This window comes from Hibiscus syriacus, unplaced genomic scaffold (assembly GCF_006381635.1).
Source record: "Hibiscus syriacus cultivar Baekdansim isolate YM2019G1 unplaced genomic scaffold, ASM638163v2 tig00110864_pilon, whole genome shotgun sequence".
Classification (NCBI taxonomy): Eukaryota; Viridiplantae; Streptophyta; class Magnoliopsida; order Malvales; family Malvaceae; genus Hibiscus; species Hibiscus syriacus.
Window position 1 is genome coordinate 987150 of NW_024062893.1, and position 23518 is coordinate 1010667.

General features: G+C 31.5%; 1 protein-coding gene across 1 annotated transcript; it reads left to right on the forward strand.

Annotated features, from left to right (window-relative positions):
• The first annotated feature begins 3403 nt into the window (after positions 1-3403).
• On the forward strand, positions 3404-23057 carry LOC120143772. Its single transcript, XM_039158006.1, has 3 exons — positions 3404-3914; positions 4006-4143; positions 22836-23057. Exons 1-3 carry the CDS (start codon positions 3720-3722, stop codon positions 22863-22865), a joined length of 363 nt encoding a protein of 120 aa, XP_039013937.1. The 5' UTR covers positions 3404-3719; the 3' UTR covers positions 22866-23057.
• Positions 23058-23518: the final 461 nt, after the last annotated feature.

The following is a 23518-nucleotide window of genomic DNA, read 5'->3' on the forward strand; positions in this document are numbered from 1 at the left end:
GTGTCCATACATTTATAAAAAATATCGATCTCAAAAACATCGAAACCCATAATTATAATGTAATAGGTAAATTTACAATGTAACCGATATAAATTTACCGGTTTTATGAGAAAATAGGTTTACATAATGTATCGACACTTGTGGAACTTGTGTCGATACTTGTTGTCCAGAATGAATGCCCAAAATGGTGCACGTATAAAGTGTCGATACATTTATAAAAAGTATCGATCCCAAAAACATCAAAACCCATAATTATAATGTAATAGGTAAATTTACAATGTAACCGATATAAATTTACCGGTTTTATGAGAAAATAGGTCTACATAATGTATCGACACTTGTGGAACTTGTGTCGATACTTGTTGTCCAGAATGAATGCCAAACGGGGTGCACGCATAAAGTGCCGATACATTTGAAATTGTATCGATCCCAAAAACATCGAAACCGATAATTACAATGTAATAGGTAAATTTACAATGTACCCGATAGAAATTTACCGGTTTTATAAAAAAATATGTCTACATAATGTATCGATACTTTTTAAGTTTGTGTCGATACGTTTTAACAGAATGAATGCCCAACGAGGTGCATGCATAAAGTGTCGATACCTTTAAAATTGTATTGATCCCAAAAATATTAAACCGATAATTATAATGTAATAGGTAAATTTGCAATGTTACCAGTATAAATAAACCGATTTAGTTAGAAAATATGTCAATATAAGTGCTACATATTACATTATATAAGTTATACCTAATATGTTATTGTACTTGATAATATTTCCGGTTAAATGTCTATTTTATTATATAAGCGCTACCTATTACATTATATAAGCGATACTTAATATGTTATTGTACTTGATAATATTTCCGGTTAAATGATATAACATAACCGGTTTAAATTTTAACCGTTCACTTGTTTAACCGGTCACACCGTTTTTTAGTCGTTTTTTAGCCCCGCACAACATAAGTTCCCAGGGATAAGGGTACCATAAAGGGGCAGAGAATTTCTATTTCGTGTATGCAGATTGTTCATTGTAAAAGTTTAAGTCGATACTATTTCATCTCATTTTTATAAAACAATGAATATTTTATAATTAATTTAAATACTTTATTTTAAATATTTTATTTGAAATAGAAAAATTAATTATTCTTAAAAGAAATAGTGTAATTTATTTTATTTATAATTTTCAAAATGATTAAATACGATCTTAATTTTAAAAAAGTAATTCTCGTTATTTTAATATTATATTGTATTAATATTTATTAAATATTTAAATATTAAATAAAAGTATTACAATTAATATCGCATTTAATGATGTATTAATAAAGCATTTATAACTCTCTCCCTCTGTTAGGGGTTTACAAAAATATCCGATCCTAATAATCCGATTCGTTTATCCGATAATCAGATCTAAATTTTTGGATATTCGATCCGAATTTTTTTGGATATTTCAGATCGGATATCCGATAAATTTTTTGGATAATCGGGTCGGATACGGATTACAAAAATCCTAATTTCGAATTATTCAAAAATCTAAAATTAATTGGGCCTCTTTTAGCCCTAAGCCCAATACTAGACAATATCCCAATACTAGACAATAGCCCAAAACCTCCTTCACGCTCGCATGCTTCCACTGCCTTTGCCTTACAATTCACTTTGTTTTTCTTTAACTAGTCTCAGACCCAATGGTCAATTTTGGTTTTGGTTCTTCTCCTGTTTTCAAATTGTAATTTAGTCCCTATTTATTGGTTTAGGTATCTTATTATTTAGTCTAAATAATTAATGAATTGATTAAACAGTCAATACACCTAATTTAGATAATTGATATAAAAAATTATTTACAACCATCATATTTATAATTATTATTTCTTAAATTAATTATATATTTTTATCAATTTTTTATCAAATTATAATAAATATTCAGATCGGATTTTTAGATATCCGATCCGAAAATTCGGATATTTGAAATTTCGGATCAGATTCGAATTTCTATTTTTGATATCTAAAATTTCGGATATTCAATATTTTGAATCGGATCAGATCTGATATATAAATTTCCACCCCTATGCATCTACCCGTCCTCTCTTTCCCAATTATCCATCTCCTTCAACATTGAAAGTTTAAACCAACATGTCAACCCAAACTCCATTCCCAAGACTTTTAAATCATCACCCAAAGACCTCCATCTTTGCCATTTCTCAATTTTCAACCCCTTATTTGTTTTGTTTTTCACGAATCCATTTACAAACTATAAAACAAAATTGAATTCTATCGGGCTTATAATTTATGTTATCTTCAAATTATGGATTTTAATTTTTGGTCTTCAACAAGTTATAGGGATTCAAAATCAAATGAAGTAAATGGATATTAAAAATTATTTTTTAAAATAAAAATAAAATATATAAATTAAGGAATAAATTTATTATTATACTAATTTTTATCAACTGTTATATCATTTATTATTAAACTTTGGGTAAACTACTTATTTAATCATTCAATTATTTACACGATTCCGTTTTAGTTACCCAATTGTTTTTTTCTAAAATCATACCTAACGTTATATTTAGTTTCATTTTGTTCATCCGTCGTTAAAAAAATTAAAGGTAAACTACTCAAATGATCGCTTAGCTGTGAGATTGGTGTCGATCTGACCATCATACTTTCAATTTTGACAACATAACCACATAACTATTTAAGTGATTTCAATATAACCACATACCGTTGCAAAATAAACAATGTAACTGAAGTAGACCTCTAACTGGCCATTAGTCAATAACAGCCACATCAACTACATCTTTTGTTTTATAACGATAGGTGGCTACATTGAAACCGCTTAAATAGTTATGTGATCATATTGTTAAAATAAAAAGTATGATGGTCATATCGACACCAACCTCATAGTTAATTGGTCATTTGAGTAGTTTACTAAAAAATAACAGTGATATTAATGTTTCAGCATAAGGTAATAACATGTCATCATTGAAAAAATAAAAAAAAAATTCGCATCAATATTTTTGTTAATTTTTAAAACAACAAGTGATCAAGATGAAACCAAAACGTAACATTAGGTATAATTTTGAAAAAAAAATAATTGGATGACCAAAATATAATTGTACAAATAATTGGGTGACTAAATACGTAGTTTACCCTTAGTTTTTTAATAGAAAGGATCAACTTGTTAATGTTTTAAGTTGGGTGACCATTTTGTAACTTTACATAAGATTTTATAAAAAAAATAATGTAAGGGACTATTTATGTATTTTACCATTTTTTAATTAATAAGCAGAAGGCCAACGCGTACTCAATCGGATACAGATTTAGACAATGACCACCACTAATTCAAATAAAAAATAAAATCCATTTCCCATTTCTCGATATTTATTCTTGTTATTTACCTACCAACTTCTCCACTCTCGTCTTTTTCTTCTTCAGCGTCTTCAACAATGGCATCCGTCGATCTCTACAAGTCTAATGAAACGACTATCGCCACTACCAACGACAATCACATTGACCACGGCTGGCAAAAGGTATCATATCCCAAACGTCAATTGAAGACCAAGCCCAACGCAAATCCCCAAAAACCTATCCTTTCCCTCCCAAACGGGACCATAACTAACGACGGCACTAACATTTTTCATTCCCTCGAGAAGTAGTATGAGGATCGTCGTCGTCGGGTTCTCGAAGCTCAAAGAGCTTACAATGATGTTGATGTTAATATGAAGGCAAAGCATAACAGATCAGACTTCGATGACGACGATGGTAAGGATAGCAGTGATATGGAAGGTGTTAAACCTGAAGAGAAGTCGGCAGAGGAGAAGAAGGTGAAGAAAAAGAAACTGAATAACCCTAAGGTTACGGCTGCAGAGGTCGCATTGAAGATTGATCCCACTGATCACTCGGCTTATCTCGCTATAAGCATAGAAAATGAAATATTTTATGTCTTTTTTATGGTTTCGTAACTTGTTGATCGATTAACATTTTTTATTGGTTTGGAAAAATTAGGAGTTGAATGGAGAACAACAGGAAATTCAAATGCAGAAGTTTACGAATTTTTATGGGAAGACGTTTCAAGAAGTGGTAGCCGGACAGTTTCCATGGATGAAGATGTTTAGGGAAAATATCATTATCAAGCTTGCTGATGTGAGTTGATGTTCATTTATGTTCAACCATGCTCTGAGATTTTGATATACCAATAGTAAATTTTTTTAAGAAAATTTAAAATTATTTTTTAATACGATTTTCAAATTTATATTCAATTCAACCATTATAATATAATTTTTTTAAAGTCAAAAACTCTTTCTTTACTACTTAATCTTTTGAAAAAATCAAGTCATATACTGGAAAAAATTTCAAACATTTTACAAAGGGTTTCGGATTTTAATCGAGTTAAAAATAAAATTTAAATCCTAGAGTATCGATACTGCAAGAATAATATCGATACTTTTCAAGTGGTATCAATACATGTAAAGACAATAAATGAAGAGGTATAAAAACAAGATTTCAAGTCATATGTAAAGACAATAAATCATAGAGAAAGCCAAATGCAATCAATTTAAGCCAAAATCAAGTCAACATTCTTTAATATTCTTTTTGCTTTCAAATAACACTTTGTACTCATTTGTTTCATTTTGTTGAGTGTTATTCTTTTTTCTTGAATTGTGCAAACAAATTCCTAGTGAGGTTTACTAGTTTTCTATTTGTAATTTCTTCTTAGAAAAGGTTGAACACTTATCCTTGTTTGCTGTTTGTAATTTCTTCTTAGAAAATGTTGAACACTTAAGACTTTGGGGTATAAGTTTTAGTGTTGTGTAAGGTTACACCTTTCCTAAAAGGAAAAAACAAATTAGTAAATTTGTACTCTAAAATTCTTGTGCCAATTTCTTACTTCTTTCAAAAGCTTCCAATAACTTTTAAATTTGCCAATTCACCCCCTCTTGGCCATTTTCTTTGATCGATTGAATTAAAATTGATATCAGAGCTAGACTCATTGGAAGGTTTTACCACCTTTTGAGAAGATCCTAGAAGATTCAAGTCATCAAATAAGTCATCAATGGCCACTACATCAAGCTTCGACGTCATCAATGATTCTCAACCTATCAACAAGTCTTCTTACTTCAGTGGAGTCAACTATGCCTATTGCAAGAATAAGATGATGTTTTTCATCCAAGCAAATGACTTAGGAGCTTGGGGCATCATATTGAGTGGACATTCTACTCCAACTAAAACTTTGACGGAATAGAGTGAAAAATAAATGAAATTGTTCCAACTCAATGCAAAGACAATGTATATTCTATTTTGTGCACTTGGACACGATGAATATGAGAGAGTTTTATCTTGTTTCAATGCCAAGGAGATTTGGGACAAACTTGAAGTTACTCATGAAGGAATAAATGAGGTAAGAAAAAATAAGATTAGTCTTCTCAATCATAATTATGAAAACTTTAAGATGAGACCAGATGAGGATATTAAGAGCATGATCGATTGATTTTCTATTAACCTCAATGGTCTCAAAGGCTTTGGAGAAGTTATTCCTAATGAGAAGCTTGTTAGGAAGATGATCTATAGTCTTCCTATGTCATGGAAATCCAAGAAGACTGACATTGTTTAAGCAAAAAACCTTAAGACCCTCAATATAGATGAGCTCATTGGGTCTTTTCTTACTCATGAAATGATGGTGAAGGAAGAAGAAGAACAAGAAAATAAAGATGAGGAAAATAAAGAAATTGAAAAGAAAAAAAGGTTGGTGTTGCTCTCAAGTTTACTAAAGATGAAAGTGACTCAAACGAAAATGATGGAGATGAAGAAATACCAATGTTTTCCACAATATTCAAGAGGTTCGTGAGGTCCAACAAAGGAAAGAGGTTCCAAAAAAAGAAAGGCTTCAAAAATGAATCAAATGAGAGTGATCCTATTATTTTCTATGAGTGCAAAAGCGCGGGCATGTCAAGTTTGAATGTCCACAATTGAAGAATAAGAGATCATTCAAGAAAAAACACAAGGCATATGTAGCTACATGGAGTGATGATGAGTCCTCCAATGATAAAGAGGAGGAAGTAGCCAACTTGTGTCTCATGACTATAGAAGATCATTCCAAGGTAACCTCTAATTCATCCATTTCAATTGATTATCCTTTTGATGAATTACAAGAGGCTTATGACGAATTAGCCTTAAAAATGATAGCATGATTTCTAAGCAAAAGAAAAATATTTCAAAATTGAAAGATGAAAATGCTCTAGTTTCTAAGACTAATTTTGAAATTGAAAGTCAAGTCAAAGACATGCATGTCAAATGAAGAGTTTGAAAAAAAAATAAAGAATTACATAACTTACTTTCAAGAGTTCATGATGATCATCAAAAGAAACTTGATGATCTTAAGGCTTCTTTTAACTATGTTGGGAAAAAAATTGAAAAGGTGAATAGTAAAAACCCAACTATGTAAAAAATATTTTAATTATTACAAACATAGAGGTCCCCAAATAGCCTTTTATAGAAAAATTATTAGAAGTATATGGGTCCCCAAAAGACTCATTGCTACTAATGATAAGGATATCCTTGAAAAATGGATGCATAATGTGGCAAGAATATTGAGAATTAATGTTAATGGACCCAAAAGAATTTGGATACCAAAAATAAAAACTTAATATATGTTTGTAGGTGGAGCATTGCTACAGGGAATAAAGCAAATGTTCAAATTCATAATACCTTGATAGTGGATGCTCAAGACACATGACCGATGATAAGAGTCGGTTCTTGGAGCTTAAAGCTAAAAGTGGAGGAGTAGTAACCTTTGGTGACAACTCAAAAGGTCACATTGAAGGAATTGGTTCTATTTGTAACAGCTTTACCATTCTTATTGAAAATGTTTTGTATGTGAATTGGTTGAAGCATAATCTACTTAGTATTAGTCAATTATGTGAGAAGGGATACAATGTCTTATTTAAGTCTAATGGTTGCAAAATTATGGACATTGCATCTAATAAGATTATGTTTGTTGGTCATAGGATAGGAAATATCTATATGGTGCATTTAGATAATATTGATATTTTTAATGTATGCTTGGTTGCTAAGGATGAACATGATTGTTGGTTATGGCATACAAAACTTGGACATGCTAGCATGAATGTTTTACAAAAACTTATTCAAGATAATCTAGTAAGAGGTTTGCCTACGATAAAACTTGATATTGATAAGATTTGTGATGCATATGCTAAGGGGAAACACAAACGATCTTATTTTAAACCTATTAATAATGTATCATCTAGGAGATTATTACAATTGATCCATATAGATCTTTTTGGGCCTATTAGAACTACTAGCTTGGGTGGAAAACAATATGCATTTGTCTTGGTAGATGACTATTTTAGATTTACTTGCGTTCTATTCTTAAGTACAAAAGATGAAACTTTTAAAAAAAATCATCACTTTCTCTAAAATAAACCAAAATGAAAAAGGTTACTCAATTTTAAGTGTTAGGAGTGACAACAAAACTAAATTTCAAAATCTTGGTTTTGATGAATTTTTAATTCAAATGGAATTAGCCAAAAAATTTCAGCCCCTAGAACCCCTAAACAAAATGGTGTTGTTGAGAGGAAAAATAGAACTTTAGAAGAAATGGCTAGGACCATGCTTTGTGAAAACAATTTGCCTAAGTATTTTTTGGCGGAAGCAAAAAATACTGCTTGTTATATGATTAATAAAGTAATGATTAGACCTATTTTAAAGAAATTCTATATGAACTTTTCAAAAAAAAAGTCTAACATTTGTTATTTTTATCTTTTTTGGACGCAAGTGTTTTGTTTTAAATAATGTAAAAGATATAGTTGGCAAATTCGATGAAAAAAGTGATGAAGGAATTTTTCTTGGTTATTCTTTAAATTTTAAAGCTTATCGAGTCTTAATAAAAGAACTCTAGTGGTAGAAGAGTCCATATATGTTGTTTTCGATGATAATCCCCTTTCGAGGAAGGATTCTTGTGTTGACGATAATGTAAGTATCTTAAATTCAAATGAAGTTTGTGAATCATCATTTAACAAAATAAAGAATGAGGAAACTCAAGATACCCTCAAGAATCTAACTTTAGAAGAAAGGGAAATTTCATGCCCAATGGAGTACAACTATGTCAAAGATAGTGAAATTTTGGGTGATCCATCTAAAGGGTTAACCACTAGATATTCTCTTAAGAATATTTGTAATTATGTTGCATTTATCTCTTGCATAGAGCCTAAGAATGTCAAAGAAGCATTCAATGATGAACATTAGATTATGGCTATGCAATATGAGTTAAATCAATTTGAGAGGAGTCAAGCATGAACATTAGCTGAAAAGACTAATGAAAAATCTATTGTATTTACTAAATGAGTATTTAGGAATAAATTATATGAATGTTGCAAAATTATGGACATTGCATCTAATAAGAATAAGGAATATATTTTGATGAAACTTATGCTCTCGTAGCTAAGATGGAGGCAATTAGGATGTTATTAGCATTTTCATGTTTTCATGATTTTACTTTATATCAAATGGATATTAAAAGTGTTTTTCTAAACAATTTTATAAAATAAAAAGTGTATGTGAAATAACCTTCCGATTTTTAGGATTCAGAATTTCCAGATCATATTTTTAAATTGACAAAAGCTTTGTATGGTTTAAAACAAGCTCCTAAAGCTTGGCATGAAAGGTTGTCAAATTTTCTTGTTAAAAAAGTTTTTCAAAAGGGAATGACACTACTTTATTTATAAAAACAAAAGGTAAGGATTTGTTATTAGTACAAGTTTAAGTTGATGATATTATTTTGGATATACTAATAGTAATATATGCCAAGAATTTGCTAAGTTAATGCAAGGTGAGTTTGAGATGAGCATGATAGGGGAGCTCTCATTTTTTCTTGGGACTCTAAAGCAAGTAAATGAAAGATGACATCTTCATCAATAAAGCAAAGTACATCAAAGATATTCTTAAGAAGTTTGGATTGGAAGATATGAAACCCCAAACCACTCTTATGTACTCATCTACAAAGCTTGAAAAGGATGAGGAAGGTAAGTGTGTAAATGTTAAGCTTTATAGGTTTATGATTGGATCATTGCTTTATCTTACCGCAAGTAGACCATACATTATGTTTAGTGTTTGCTTATGTGTTAGATTTCAATCATGTCCTAAAGGAATCACATTTACAAACCATTAAGAGAATCTTTAGATACCTTAGAGACACTCCTAGTACATGACTTTGGTATCCTAGGACTCTAACTTTAGCTTGCATACATTATCAGATAGGAAAAGCACCTCTAGTACTTTCCAATTCCTAGGTAGTATGTTGATTTCATGGTTTTCAAAGAAACAAAATAGTGTAGCATTATCAACCACCGAGGTGAAATACATTTTAGCTAGTAGTTATCGTGATCAAGTTTTATGGATGAAACAACAACTAATAGACTATGGAATTGAATTAGGTACTATTCCTATCAATTGTGACAACACTAATGCTATTTGACTTACCAAAAATCCCATCCAACATTCTAGAACCAAACATATTGAAATTAGACACCATTTCATTAGAGATAATGTCTCAAATGAAGATATAGTTCTAGAATATGTAGACACTTTGTATCAAGTAGCAAATATCTTTACAAAACCATTAGATAAGAAAAATATTTGGGCACTTAGGAGAGAATTAAGTTTGACAAACATACCTTTGTGTTTAAATATTTATGCACTCTTATGATTTTATGAAAAAACATGGTAAATGATTTTTTTCCTACCATGCAATCAATTAGAAGGAGTTTAGGATTTTTCATTAAAGTGGATAAAATGTTCAAAGTATGCTTAACTATGTATTTTCTTGAACATATTTTCTTTGTCTATTTAGAGTTACCTATACCATTTTTGACGCCCTAAAGTATGTATTATGAATTTTGACCATTTGGTGCATTTTAACTAGAATTTCATGCAACATTAGCATTCATAGATGTTTTTGTTGCTAAATCATATAATTTATGTCTCATTTGGTCAATTACGTTGAATGTGCTTAATTTGTGATAAGACTAATTTGCTACAAATTTTTGACCATTTTGTGCATTTAGTTTTGATATTGTTTATACAGTACCGACATTGTTCTTTATCAATATTGTTATTGTTCATTCAGTATCAATACGGTTCTTATAGTATCGTTAGGATTATCGATACTCTGTATCGATACCATCTTATTTAACGTAGGAGTTCCAAAACTCATTTAAATGAGTATCGATACTCAGGGTCTGGGACGCGTTAAAACCCTCCAAATCTCCAAAAATTATATTTTTTTAACCTTAACTCAGTCGTTCGACGAAAACCTCTCACCTCTCTCAATTCATCGTCGATTTGCTTCTTTTTTTGGTGGATTTTCATGCTTGTTGCATACATTTCATCTAAATCGAGCTACATTGCTTCATTTTCTCCTCAAATCGTGAATCAAGGTATTTTTAAAGCCCTAATTTATTTTTATTTTTGACTTTAGGCTAAATTATTGTTAGTTTAGGTTAAATTAGTGAATAAGTATTACTTTTACATCATTTTCGCACCATAATATATCGTTTTTCACTGGAAAAATTCAAAATATTTTAATTTCATATTAATTTCAAATTTTAAAAAAAATATTTCAATTTTTTTCTTATTTATATGATTTTATACATACATACATACATGTATATTTTCATATATAACTTTATATTTTATATATTTTCTTTTAAACATATTATTTTACTTACATATTCCCCCACACACAAATATATATATATATATACAAATATTCATTGGTTTCTAAATATTCATATATATATATATATATATATATATATATATATATATATATACATTTTTCTTATATATTTATACACATGCTTATATATTTATACATTTTGGATATTATCCTTTGATAATTTGATGCTCGATTATTTAGATTTGGATGTTATTTTACTTTTCTTGTGGAATAGACTATTTCATGCATATAAGTGCTTTTATTTAATATTTATATTAGTTTTGATGCTTATTATGGTTTAAAATGTGACATTTGAGACATTATGTTTTATGACCATGTTTATTGATTTGAGAATATTATTAATGTTGATTAACCTCATTTGGTACATTTAATCTTCACAACTTCTATTTATATCTTGTTTTTTTAACCTTTTGATTTAACAAAAAGGGGAGAAATGATATAGTAAGGGGAGTAGTTATTTTCAAACAAATCTTAAAAATCTTAAATTTTTTCAAAAGTTGTGTTATGTTAAAAAGGGGATATTGTTGAACCATGATTTGAGATTTTGATATACCAATAGTAAATATTTTTTTAAAGAAATTTTAAGATTATTTTTTAATACGATTTTCAATTTTATATTCGATTCAACCATTCAAATATAAAAATTCTTTTTAAAGTAAAAAAAAACTTTTTCTTTACTCCTTAATCTTTTGAAAAACTCAAGTCATATACTCGAAATAATTTTCGAACATTTTACAAAGGGTTTTGGATTTTAATCAAGACAAAAATCAAATTTAAACCCTAGAGTATTAATACTACAAGAACAATAATGATATTGTTCAAGTGATATCGATACATGTATCGATACCAATGTGTAAAAATAAATTGAAGTACTGATATTGGTACCGATACTAGTGTGTAAAAACACATTGAAGTATCGATACTGGTACCGATACTCCTATGAAGTTTTTGACAAACACAATTCCAGTAGGCTATTTTCATACTGATATTCTGTGAGTATCGATACTCTATATAGAGTACCAATACCCACTCTTCTCAACGGTTAGATTTTTGTATTTAATGCATACAATACCGATACTCCAAGCCTGAGTACTGGTATTTAAGGCGTCTAGACAGCATTTATCGCGGGAAATTTCTTCCCAACGACTTTATTAACTCCCACAACAACCTTGTTGAGTTAATCGATTGAAGGAATTGACCAAGAGGGGGGTGAATTGGCAATTAAAATTTTCTGGAAGCTTTTACAGAAAATTGAAAGTAATTGCACAACGATTTAGAGTGGTTCGACTTTATCAACCAAAGTCTACGTCCACTACCTTAGCTATCCACACTAAGGATTTTCCAACAAATTCACTAATTTGTTCTTTCTTTTGAGGACAAAGAGATAACCTTACAACTCCCTCAAGAATATACCCCAATTCTTGAGAACATTCTTTTCACAAAGAGAATATTACAAATTTGCAAACTTACAAGAAAAACCTCACAAGGCAAATATGTTTGCACAATTCTAGAACAAAGAAAGAACACTCAAGAATAAATACAATTGAGCAAGGTAAGTGTTCTTGAAAGAAAAATGAATATTGAATGAAAAATAGGATTGAAATGCTCAAACTTGAGGTTTGATGCTTTCTCTTTGATTATCTCTTGATTCTAGTTGCTTGATGTTTCTTGTTATTGATCAATGGCTTCTAAGCTTGTTTAAATACACCTTGAATCACTTCTGAACGTTGGGGATCATTAATGAATTTATTAGAGTCGTTTAAGTGTGAAAACAATTAATATTTCTGCTTGGAGCATGGGGGAATCGGTACCCCTCATGGGGAATCGGTTTCGTAAGTGTAAAATTCAAATATTTTGACCGTTGAACAGGGGGGAATCGGTACCCCTGGGGGGGAATCGGTTCCCTCCGAGCATATTGGAATTCTCGGAGCCAAATCATTCAGGGGGAATCGGAACCCCTTTGGGGGGAATCGGTACCCTCTGGACAAACTGTAATTTTTTCCTTTGAAACAGTTCGAAATACTTTGTAAAATTGTTTTGAAATTATTTTAGTATTAAAACTTAATTTTACACTTTAGTAAGGATTTAAAAATAAACTTTGAAATAATTTGAGTAATATTTCGATATTCGATTAATATATCAAATATGCTTAGAAAAAATCTTTTTCAAAATTAAAATTCTTTTAATTTAATTTGTTATATCGAAACATCAAAATGTTTTCAACAATCTCCCCCTTTTTGATATAACAAAACATTTTAAGATTTTCTAATTTCAAAATGAATTTTGATTTTGAAAAATACGAAATACTACTCCCGAAAAATATTACTCCCCCTTACTTTAACACTACTCCTCTTCAAAAATGCTTTTAACATTTCTCCCCCTTTTTGTTAAATCAAAAAGACTCGGAAAAGATTTTAAACAAGGTTTTGAAATCATTTAGCCAATTGATTATATATATAAACATAAGCTGCTAAGAACACAATCAAAAGAGAGGTTAGTCATTAGTTTCATGATCAATATTCATAAACATGTAATGGATAATTGATCATATATGTCTAAAGATGCAAAATAAACACGAAATCCAAATCAAATGTATTAAACATAAGTTCGAACAACCAAAAATAAACAATCCAAAAGCATTCAAAATGTTTTAACAATAAGTTCAATCCAAACAAGCAAAGCAAAGATCAAAGTTCAAGCATCCGTAGGAGGTCGGGAGAAGGGAAATGAACTTGCATAGCTGCCATTTCATAAGTGAGTTCATTAATACGAGCGTTGGTTGCTTCATTGTTTGCACGCATCTCCCGGAGAATTTCTAATTGTTGAGCTTCCATAGTCGAGAAGTGAGATTCTATGGAAGTGAAGCGAGAATCCAAGGATGCATAACGAAAATCAAATGTCTCCATAAACGTTTGAAAATATGGAGGCACATGATCTTCTTGCTGAGCTTGTTCTTCGTGTTGTTCCGACTCATCGTCGGCTTCGTCAATATCTTGCATTAATTGTTCAAGCTCGGGATCGTCGTCAGCTTCTGGTGGGGCTTGAGAAAAGCTAGCTCCCGGAGTATTTTCAGAAGATTGAACCCATTCACCGGTGTCCTTATTCTTTATCCATCCCGCTCTCATTAAGGAAAGAAGATTAATTTGTTTCTTGAGAGGAAAGACGGCATCTAGACCTACTCTAAGCCCGGCTTTAGAAAATAGATTACTCAGAATGCAACCGTAAACTAGAGATGAACAGAGTTTCTTATTAAGAACAAGATATACGGTTTCAACAATTTCAGCAAAAATAATCTGAGGTAGGTTTATTTTAATATTGTTTTGGAAACAATGTAACCACCAAAGATCTAAAGCACGAAGAGTAGAGTAACGACCTCCGTACGGTCGAAACCACCAAGAAATCATTAAATGAAGAAAACGATCATGAAGATCTAGGACACTCGCACTATCCCTTCTTTTATAACGAGAACCTAAAAACTGTTTTTCATTTGATATACCATCATTATCTAATCCTAATTCATTAGCTATGTAAGCCGAGTCAAGATGGATGAATTGTCTTAGGAGATAGGAACGAACTGCTATGGTTTTGGTTTGAGCTCGGCTTTTTAATACAAACGGCATTAGAATAGAATATGCGAACAAGTTGATGGTAAACTATAGGTTCAAGATCACAAAGTTTATCAAATTTCCACTATTTTAAAAGAGGAAGATATCTAAAATCAATATCTATCATAGCTTGTCGAGAAGGGATACATTCTTTTCTAATTTTGTAAGAGTCAAAATATTGATAATACCAAAAATGATGATTTCTAGGACCAGGATGATTGAAGCACGAGTTTTGGATAGTCATATTAGGATCAACGTGATTAGGAATAGGAGGAGGATTTGAAGGTGGATTTGGTTGTTGGTTTGAACGACTAGATGATGACCTAGCACGTTTAGGATTGGACATGGTTTAGGAAATTGGAATAGAATGGATAACCTGAAATTTAGAAAACACATGTATGCAATTCAATCAATCCCAAAACTCAATTGAGTTCTCAATATTTCAAGGTTCTCTTAAACTAATCCTAATGGGCAAAGTTTTCGAAAAACTTATTAAAAATCAATATATGTATAGTTTTCATAACAACAACGTAATTTAATCAAAACACAATAATAAATATTTTTTTATTTTGAAAATTTTGAAAATTTCGGAAAAATCTTGTGTTTTTTATGAAATTAGTGGTAAAAATTTAGTTTCTAAACACTAATAAGCAATGCCCGATCACTATTTCTATCTAGAACTAATTGAAACTAGTCTTATGTTCAAAATTAATGAAATAGAGAGTCTAGGAAAATTTACCTTCAAAGATGAGATTGAGTGGATTTTGATGTTGTTTGCACGATTTTAATGATGCTAGTAGGTTTAGAAGATGATATTTGAAGTAATTCCGATAAGAAACGTTGATTTGAGGCAAAAAGGAGATAGGGAGAGAGTAGAGAGAGGAACGGCGGCAAGAGAAGAGGGTTTTAACATTTTTAGGTGTTTTGCCCGGTTAAAAACCAGAACCCCAGGGGGTATTGATTCCCCTAGGGGGTATCGATTCCCCTAGGGGGGAATCGGTTCCCATTCAAAGGGGGAATCGGTTCCCCTTCAAGGGGGTATCGATTCCCTATGCCCTATAATTAAAAAAAGTGTATTTTAAACACTCAAAATGCTAAATTAATCTTTTCTAGTGGTATTGGCAACTCATATATCAAAAATTAATTATGTTCAATCAATCAAATTAATCCTTAAACTAGATTTGAACATAAAGTTAATTTTTCATCAAGAATCATAAACTCCCCCTAACTAATAGCAATGAATGTAATCAGAAATTACTATTATAAGCATTTTTCATTTAGTCTTAAAAGTGCTAAAATTATTTTAAACACTAAGTGAAGATAGGTCAGTTAAACCTAATTCTCTCCTAAGTGTCCAAAAACGTTCCTTGTCTAAAGGTTTTGTAAAGATATCCGCTAATTAATGCAAAGTATCAACAAATTCTAGAACTACATCTTCCTTAGTGACATGGTCTCTAATGAAGTGATGTCTTATTTCAATGTGCTTAGTTCTAGAGTGTTTGATGAGATTTTTAGTGAGACAAATAGTACTAGTATTGTCACACTTGTATTGTCACACTTGATAGGAATGGTACCTACTTCAATTCCATAATCAAAAAGTTGTTGTTTCATCCATAAAACATGTGCACAACAACTACCGGTTGAAATGTATTCGGCTTCAATGGTAGATAATGCAACACAATTTTGTTTCTTTGAAAACCAAGAAATCAACATATTTCCAAGGAATTGGCAAGTACCGGAGGTGCTTTTCCTATCTAATTTGCATCCTCCATAATCCGCATCAGAAAAGGCATGCAAGCTAAAGCTAGAGTCTCTAGGATACCAAAGTCCTAAGCTAGGAGTGTCCTTAAGGTATATAAAGATTCTCTTAACAGCTAGTAAATGTAATTCCTTAGGACATGATTGAAATCTAGCACATAAGCAAACACTAAACATAATGTCTGGTCTACTTGCAGTTAGATAAATAAAAGAACCAATCATTGACCTATAAAATTTAACATCCACACATTTACCTCTTTCACCCAAGTCAAGCTTTGTAGAAGAGCTCATTGGAGTGTCATGAGGTTTCCCATTTTCTAGTCCAAACTTCTTGAGCATATCTTTGACGTACTTAGCTTGATTGATAAAGATGTCATCTTTTCTTTGCTTGATTTGGAGTCCCAAGAAAAATGAGAGCTCCCCCATCATGCTCATTTCGAATTTGCTTTGCATTAGCTTAGAAAATTCTTGGCAAATAACATCATTAGTAGAACCAAATATTATATCATCAACATAAATTTGAACTACTAATAAATTTTTACCTTTATGCTTTAAAAAATAATGTAGTGTCAACCTTCCCTTTTGAAAAACCTTTTTCAATTAAAAAGTTTGACAATCTTTCATACCAAGATCTAGGAGCTTGTTTTAAACCATAAAGTGCTTTTGTCAATTTAAGAACATGATCCGGAAATTTTGAATCTTCAAAACCTGGAGGTTGTTCCACATACACTTCTTCTTTTATAAAACCATTTAAAAATACACTTTTAACATCCATTTGATATAGTTTAAATTCATGAAAACATGCAAATGCTAATAACATTCTAATTGCTTCCATCCTAGCTACAGGAGCGTATGTTTCATCATAGTCTATGCCCTCTTCTTGAGTATACCCTTGAGCAACAAGTCTAGCCTTGTTTCTCACTATATTACCACTCTCATCAAGCTTATTCCTAAATACCCATCTAGTACCTACAGCAGATTTATTACTAGGCCTTTCAACTAATGTCCATACTTTACTTCTCTCAAATTGATTTAACTCTTCTTGCATAGACATAATCCAATGTTCATCATTTAATGCTTCTTTACTGTTCTTAGGCTCTATGCATGAAATAAATGCAACATAATTACAAATATTTCTAAGAGAAGATCGAGTTGTTACCCCTTTGGATGGATCACCTATAATCTCACCATCCTTGACATAGTTGTACTCTATTGGATAAGATACTTCCCTTTCTTCAATGGTTGGATTCTCAAGAGGATCATGAGTTTCCTCATATTTCATTTTTTCCTTTAATGATGATTCTTCAACGTCATGTCTAACGTCATTTGTATTTATAATACCTACATCATCATTCAAACAATAATCCTTCATCGAAAGGAGATTATCATCGAAAACAACATGTATAGACTCTTCTATAACCAAAGTTCTTTTATTAAATACTCGATAAGCTTTAGAATTTAAGGAATAACCCAGAAAAATTCCTTCATCACTTTTAGTATCAAATTTACCAAGGTTTTCTTTACCGTTGTTTAAAACAAAACATTTACATCCAAAAGGATGAAAATAGCTAATGTTAGGCTTTTTATTTTTGAAAATTTCATATGGAGTTTTCTTTAAAATTGGCCTAATCATTACTCGATTTACAACATAACAAGCGGTATTTGTGGCTTCCGCCCAAAAATATTTCTAAAGTTTTATTTTTCCTCTCAACAACTCCATTTTGTTGAGGGGTTCTAGGTGCTGAAAAATTATGGCTAATACTATTAGAATTACAAAACTCATTAAATCCAAGATTTTCAAATTCAGTGCCATGATCACTTCTAACACTAGTGATAGAGTAACCTTTTTCGTTTTGGATTACTTTTGAAAATGTGATGAAATTTTCTAATGATTAATCTTTAGTACTTAAGAATAGAACCCAAGTATATCTAGAATAGTCATCTACCAAGACAAATGCATATTGTTTTTCACCCAAGCTAGTAGTCCTAGTTGGCCAAAAAAGAATTATATGGATCAATTGTAATAATCTACTAGTTGACACATCATTAATGTATTTAAAAGAAACTCGCTTTTGTTTTCCTTTAGCACAAACATCACAGATTTTTATCATTATCAAATTTTAGTTTAGGCAGCCCTCGAACCAATTCTCCTTGAACTAACCATTGCAAAACACTCATGCTAGCATGTCCTAGTCTCCTATGCCATAACCAACTATCATGCTCATCATTTGCAACTAGACATAAATTAGTCATTTCTATAGAGTCTAAATGCACCATGTATATGTTTCTTATTCTATGACCAACAAGCATAATCCTATTAGATGCAATGTCAATGACTTTAGAACCATTAGTTTCAAATATGACATTGAATCCCTATTCACATAATTGACTAATACTCAAGAGATTATGCTTTAATCCATTCACATATAACACATTTTTAATTTGTATGGAAGAGGTATTACCTATTGTACCTATACCTTTAATGTGACCTTTTGAATCATCACCAAAAGTCATTTCTCCTCCATTTTTGGCGTTAAGCTCTATGAACCGGTTTTTGTCCCCGGTCACGTGTCTCTAGCATCCACTATCAAGGTACCATGAATTTAGATTTGTTTCCCGTGCCTTGTAGCAATGCTCCTTTTCCTATAAACATAGATTAATTTTTGATTTTTGGTACCCAAATTCTTTTGGGTCCATATTCATTAGTTTCCAAAATCCTAGTCCCCTTAGGTATCCATTTGTGTAGGATATCTTTATCTTTAGTATTAATGAGTTCTTTAGGAACCCACATACTTCTAACGATTTTTCCATTAGAGATTCTTCGGGGACCTCTATGATTGTAGTTTTTAAAACTTTTTCTAACAAAGTTGGATTTTGAATTTTCTCCTTTTTCAAAATGTTTTGTTCCAACTTTATCAAAAGAAACTTTAAGATCATCAATTTTCTTTTGATGATCATCATTGATCTTTGAAAGAAAATTTTGCAAATCCAATTTTTTCTTTTCAAACTCTTCTAGTTTGATTTGCAAATCTTTGATTTTACTTTCAAGATCGTTGTTGGTTTTGGATATGAGTTTATTTTCATTTTTAATTTTGAAATATCATTTTTATGTTTTAAAAATAATTTCTCATAATCTGAAGCCAACCCATTATATTCCTCTAATAGCTCATCATAAGATAAATCATCAAAATCAGATGAGTTAGAGGTTACCTTAGAATCTTCCCCGAATGCCATCAAGCACAAGTTTGCTACTTCTTGTTCCTCTTCATCGGAACCTTCTTCATCGCTCCATGTAGCCACATGAGCCTTGTGCTTATTCTTTGATTGACCCTTTCTCTTCAATTATGGGCAATCATATTTGACATGCCCCGTCTTTTTGCATTCATAGCAAATGATCGGGTCCTTCTCTTTTGGTTCATTTTTGAGGCCTTCATTTCGTTTGAATTTTCTTCCTTGGTAAGGTCTCATCATTTTTCTGAACCGTTTGGCAAACAATGCCATTTCCTCATCATCGTCATCTTTATTCGAATCACTCTCATCTTTTGTGGACTTGAGAGAAACTCCAATGTTTTTTCTCTTTTTCTTCTCCTTTTGTGTCTCGTCAATCTTATCGAGGTCCACCTCATCTTCAAGCATCATTTCATGAGTGAGGAGGGAACCGATTAGTTCTTCAAGAGTTAAGGACGTTAGGTCCTTAGACTCGATGATTGTCGTCTTCTTTGATTGCCATGATTTTAAAAGGGAGTAAACTAACTTCCTCACAAGCTTTTCATTTAAAATGATCTCTCCATATGATTTGAGACCATTGACAATCGTTGAGAATCTATCCGTCATAGCTTTGATATCTTCATTTGGTTTCATCCTGAAATTTTCATAGCTATGCGTTAGAATACTAATTTTAGATTTCTTTACCTCATCAGTACCTTCATGAATGACTTGAAGTTTGTCCCATATTTCTTTGGCGGTTGTACAAGATAAAACTCTTCCGTATTCATCTGGTCCAAGAGCACAAAATATGATATGGATGGCTCTGGAGTTGAGCTGGAACATTTTTGTCTCTCATTCACTCCACAATCTTGGATGAGTGAGAGGCTTGATGTATCCTTGTTCTACGACATTCCATGCTCCCAAGTCACTTACTTGAATGAACTACATCATCCTATTTTTCCAATAGGCATAGTTAGCCCCATTGAAGAAAGAAGGCTTGTTGACGGGCATCGAATCGAGACCGGAGTCGAAATTTAAAGTAGAGGCCATTGATGACTTTGATTATCGATGTAACTCTTCCCAAATCGACTCAAGAGGCGATTAAACCTTCAAATGAGTGAGGCTCTGATGCCAATTGTTGAGTTAATTGATTGAAGAAATCGGCCAAGAGAGGGGTGAATTGGTAATTAAAATTTTGTGGAAGCTTTTGCAGAATATTGAAAGTAATTGCACAACGATTTAGAGTGGTTCGACTTTATCAACCAAAGTCTACGTCCACTACCTTAGCTATCCACACTAAGGATTTTCCAACAAATTCACTAATTTGTTCTTTCTTTTGAGGCCAAAGAGATAACCTTACAACTCCCTCAAGAATATACCCCAATTCTTGAGAACACTCTTTTCTCAAAGAGAATATTACAAATTTGCAAACTTACAAGAAAAACCTCACAAGGCAAATATGTTTGCACAATTCTAGAACAAAGAAAGAACACTCAAGAATAAATACAATTGAGCAAGGTAAGTGTTCTTGAAAGAAAAATGAATATTGAATGAAAAATAGGATTGAAATGCTCAAACTTGAGGTTTGATGCTTTCTCTTTGATTCTCTCTTGATTATAGTTTCTTGATATTTCTTGTTGTTGATCAATGGCTTCTAAGCTTGTTTAAATACACCTTGAATCACTTCTAAACGTTAGGGATCATTAATGAAGTTATTGGAGTCGTTTAAGTGTGAAAACAATTAATATTTCTGCTTGAAGCGTGGGGGGAATCGGTACCCCTCATGGGGAATCGGTTCCCTAAGTGTAAAATTCAAATATTTCGACCGTTGAACAGGGGGGAATCGGTACCCCTGGGGGGAATCGGTACCCCTGGGGGGAATCGGTTCCCTCTGAGCATACTGGAATTCTCAGAGCCAAATCATTCAGGGGGAATCGGTACCCCCTTGGGGGGAATCGGTACCCTCTGGACAAACTGTAATTTTTGGCTTTGAAACGGTTCGAAATACTTTGTAAAATTATTTTGAAATTATTTTAATATTAAAACTTAATTGTACACTTTAGTAAGGATTTAAAAATAAACTTTGAAATACTTTGAGTAATATTTTGATATTCGATTAATATATCAAATATGCTTTGAAAAATCTTTTTCAAAATTAAAATTCTTTTAATTTAATTTGTTATATCGAAACATCAAAATGTTTTCAAAAAACCTAAACAACTAAAATTGAATAAAGAGGTATAAAAACAAAATTCCAAGTCATATGTGAAGACAAGAGATCATCGAGAAAGCCAAAAGCAATCAATTGAAGCCAAAATCAAGTCAACATTCTTCAATATTCTTTTTTCCTTAAAGAACACTTTTGTACTCATTTGTTTCATTTTGTTGAGTGTTCTTCTTTGTTCTTGAATTGTGCAAACACACTCCTAGTGAGGTTTCCTAGTTTTCTATTTGTAATTTATTCTTAGGAAGAGTTAAACACTTAAGACTTTGGGATATAAGTCTTAGTGTTGTGTAAGGTTACACCTTGTCCTAAAAGGTTAGAACAAATTGGTGAATTTATTGAAATCTTTATTTGGGAAGCTAAGGTAGTGGATGTAAACTTCATTAAGGAAGTTGAACCACTCTAAAATCCTTGTACCAATTTCTTACTTCTTTCAAAAACTTCCAATAACTTTTTAATTTACCAATTCACCCCCTCTTGGTCATTTTCCTTGATCGATTGACTCAACAATTTCTCATTTCTTTAGTATTTATTTTGGCAATTGGAAGCTTGGAACTTGTCAGATTTTATGGGTGAAATGAATGAATTTTAGATTATTTATTTCTTTAAAATAGAATATTTTCCATGTTTGAATGTTCAAATTTAATACTTTACAAATGATTGCTAGGAATAAAGATAACCTACTCTTGTAGTTCTCAATATTATTTACCAATTTGGATTTTTCTGCATAGAAGGGAGTGATTAGCATTTTGCAGTATGTGTTAATTGTCACATTCAGTGTTCTGTAGGAAGCCAGTCAAATGCTTTTCTGGGTTACTGGTTTAATGTAAACATGACTCTACTTGCAATCTTATAGTCAACCTTACTATGGCTACCGAAACCCATCCTCTCTACCAAAAGCAGGGGGAAGGCTTCATACAATAGACAACACTAAGCCAACCCTTTCAGAGTTGAACAAATTTTCATAAGAAATAAAACTTAGTTGTTAAAGGTGAAAAGGTTTGCATAATAGAGATTATTTACATCAAGATGTTCTTAATTTTGCCTAAGTACTATTAAAATATGTACTTTGAATGCTTATTTCAAACATCATTTATCTGAGGGTGATAGTGAATTCTTGTTGTTTTCATGTGTTATATTCTTTTGAATGCTTATTTCAAATATTATTTATCTTAGTAATATTATCACACTTAGTCCTCTTTCCATATGTTCATTAAATTATTTTTGGTCTCTGTTGGAGGATTTTCTTTTTGTTTCTTACCAAAGTAGTAAAATTTTCCTTTGACAGGTGCCACTTTCGCATATTTATGATTTTTGATTTTTTTTATAAGACATCAGCTGATTGTATCAACCAACAATCCCTTGAGGCAATTGGTTTCTTCATCCTATGGTCTTTAGATATTATTCTTGAGGACTTGGTGGCCCAACAAGCAAGTGCTAAGGGCTCCAAAAAAGGTGTGCAACAGACGTCATCCAAGTTAAAGGTAGCTTCATTAGCGGGTCTGTTGTTAAATTGATTATTTTTTTCTTTTCTTTCAGGATTTTGATGTTGTCTGCTGTTGAGTACTTGACTTCATATTGGTAATTTCCTTTTGGATATTAGAAGTGCATTAGCTTTTTCATTTTATGCACCATTCGGTTGGATAATGCCTTTGTTAATGTGAAGTTTCCCTTGGTGGTGTACATTATAACTGACACTGACTATATGTTTTGAAAATCATGTTATATGGTTGATCCGGAAGTTTATTCCTTAATGGTTGCTTTTATTAAAAATTGGGAGGTTGAATTTCATTTCACCCCATAAAAATTGGTGGCGCTATTCTTGTGAGCCCATTACCTTTTACCGATCATTGGTGGCAAAAACTGCAATCCACAATCCATGGATCTGATTTTACAGCTGGTGGAATGGTACTAGAGCGTCTAAATTTTATGCCTTTTCCGGTTCTGAGTTTCAAGTACATAAGGCTTATT

Coding starts and splice junctions, on each gene's coding strand:
- LOC120143772 (XM_039158006.1), top strand. CDS start 3,720: ATGAAGGCAAAGCATAACAGATCAGACTTCGATGACGACGATGGTAAG. Junction 3,915..4,005: donor ATCACTCGGCTTATCTCGCT/ATAAGCATAGAA, acceptor TGGAAAAATTAG/GAGTTGAATGGAGAACAACA. Junction 4,144..22,835: donor TCATTATCAAGCTTGCTGAT/GTGAGTTGATGT, acceptor TTCCTTTGACAG/GTGCCACTTTCGCATATTTA.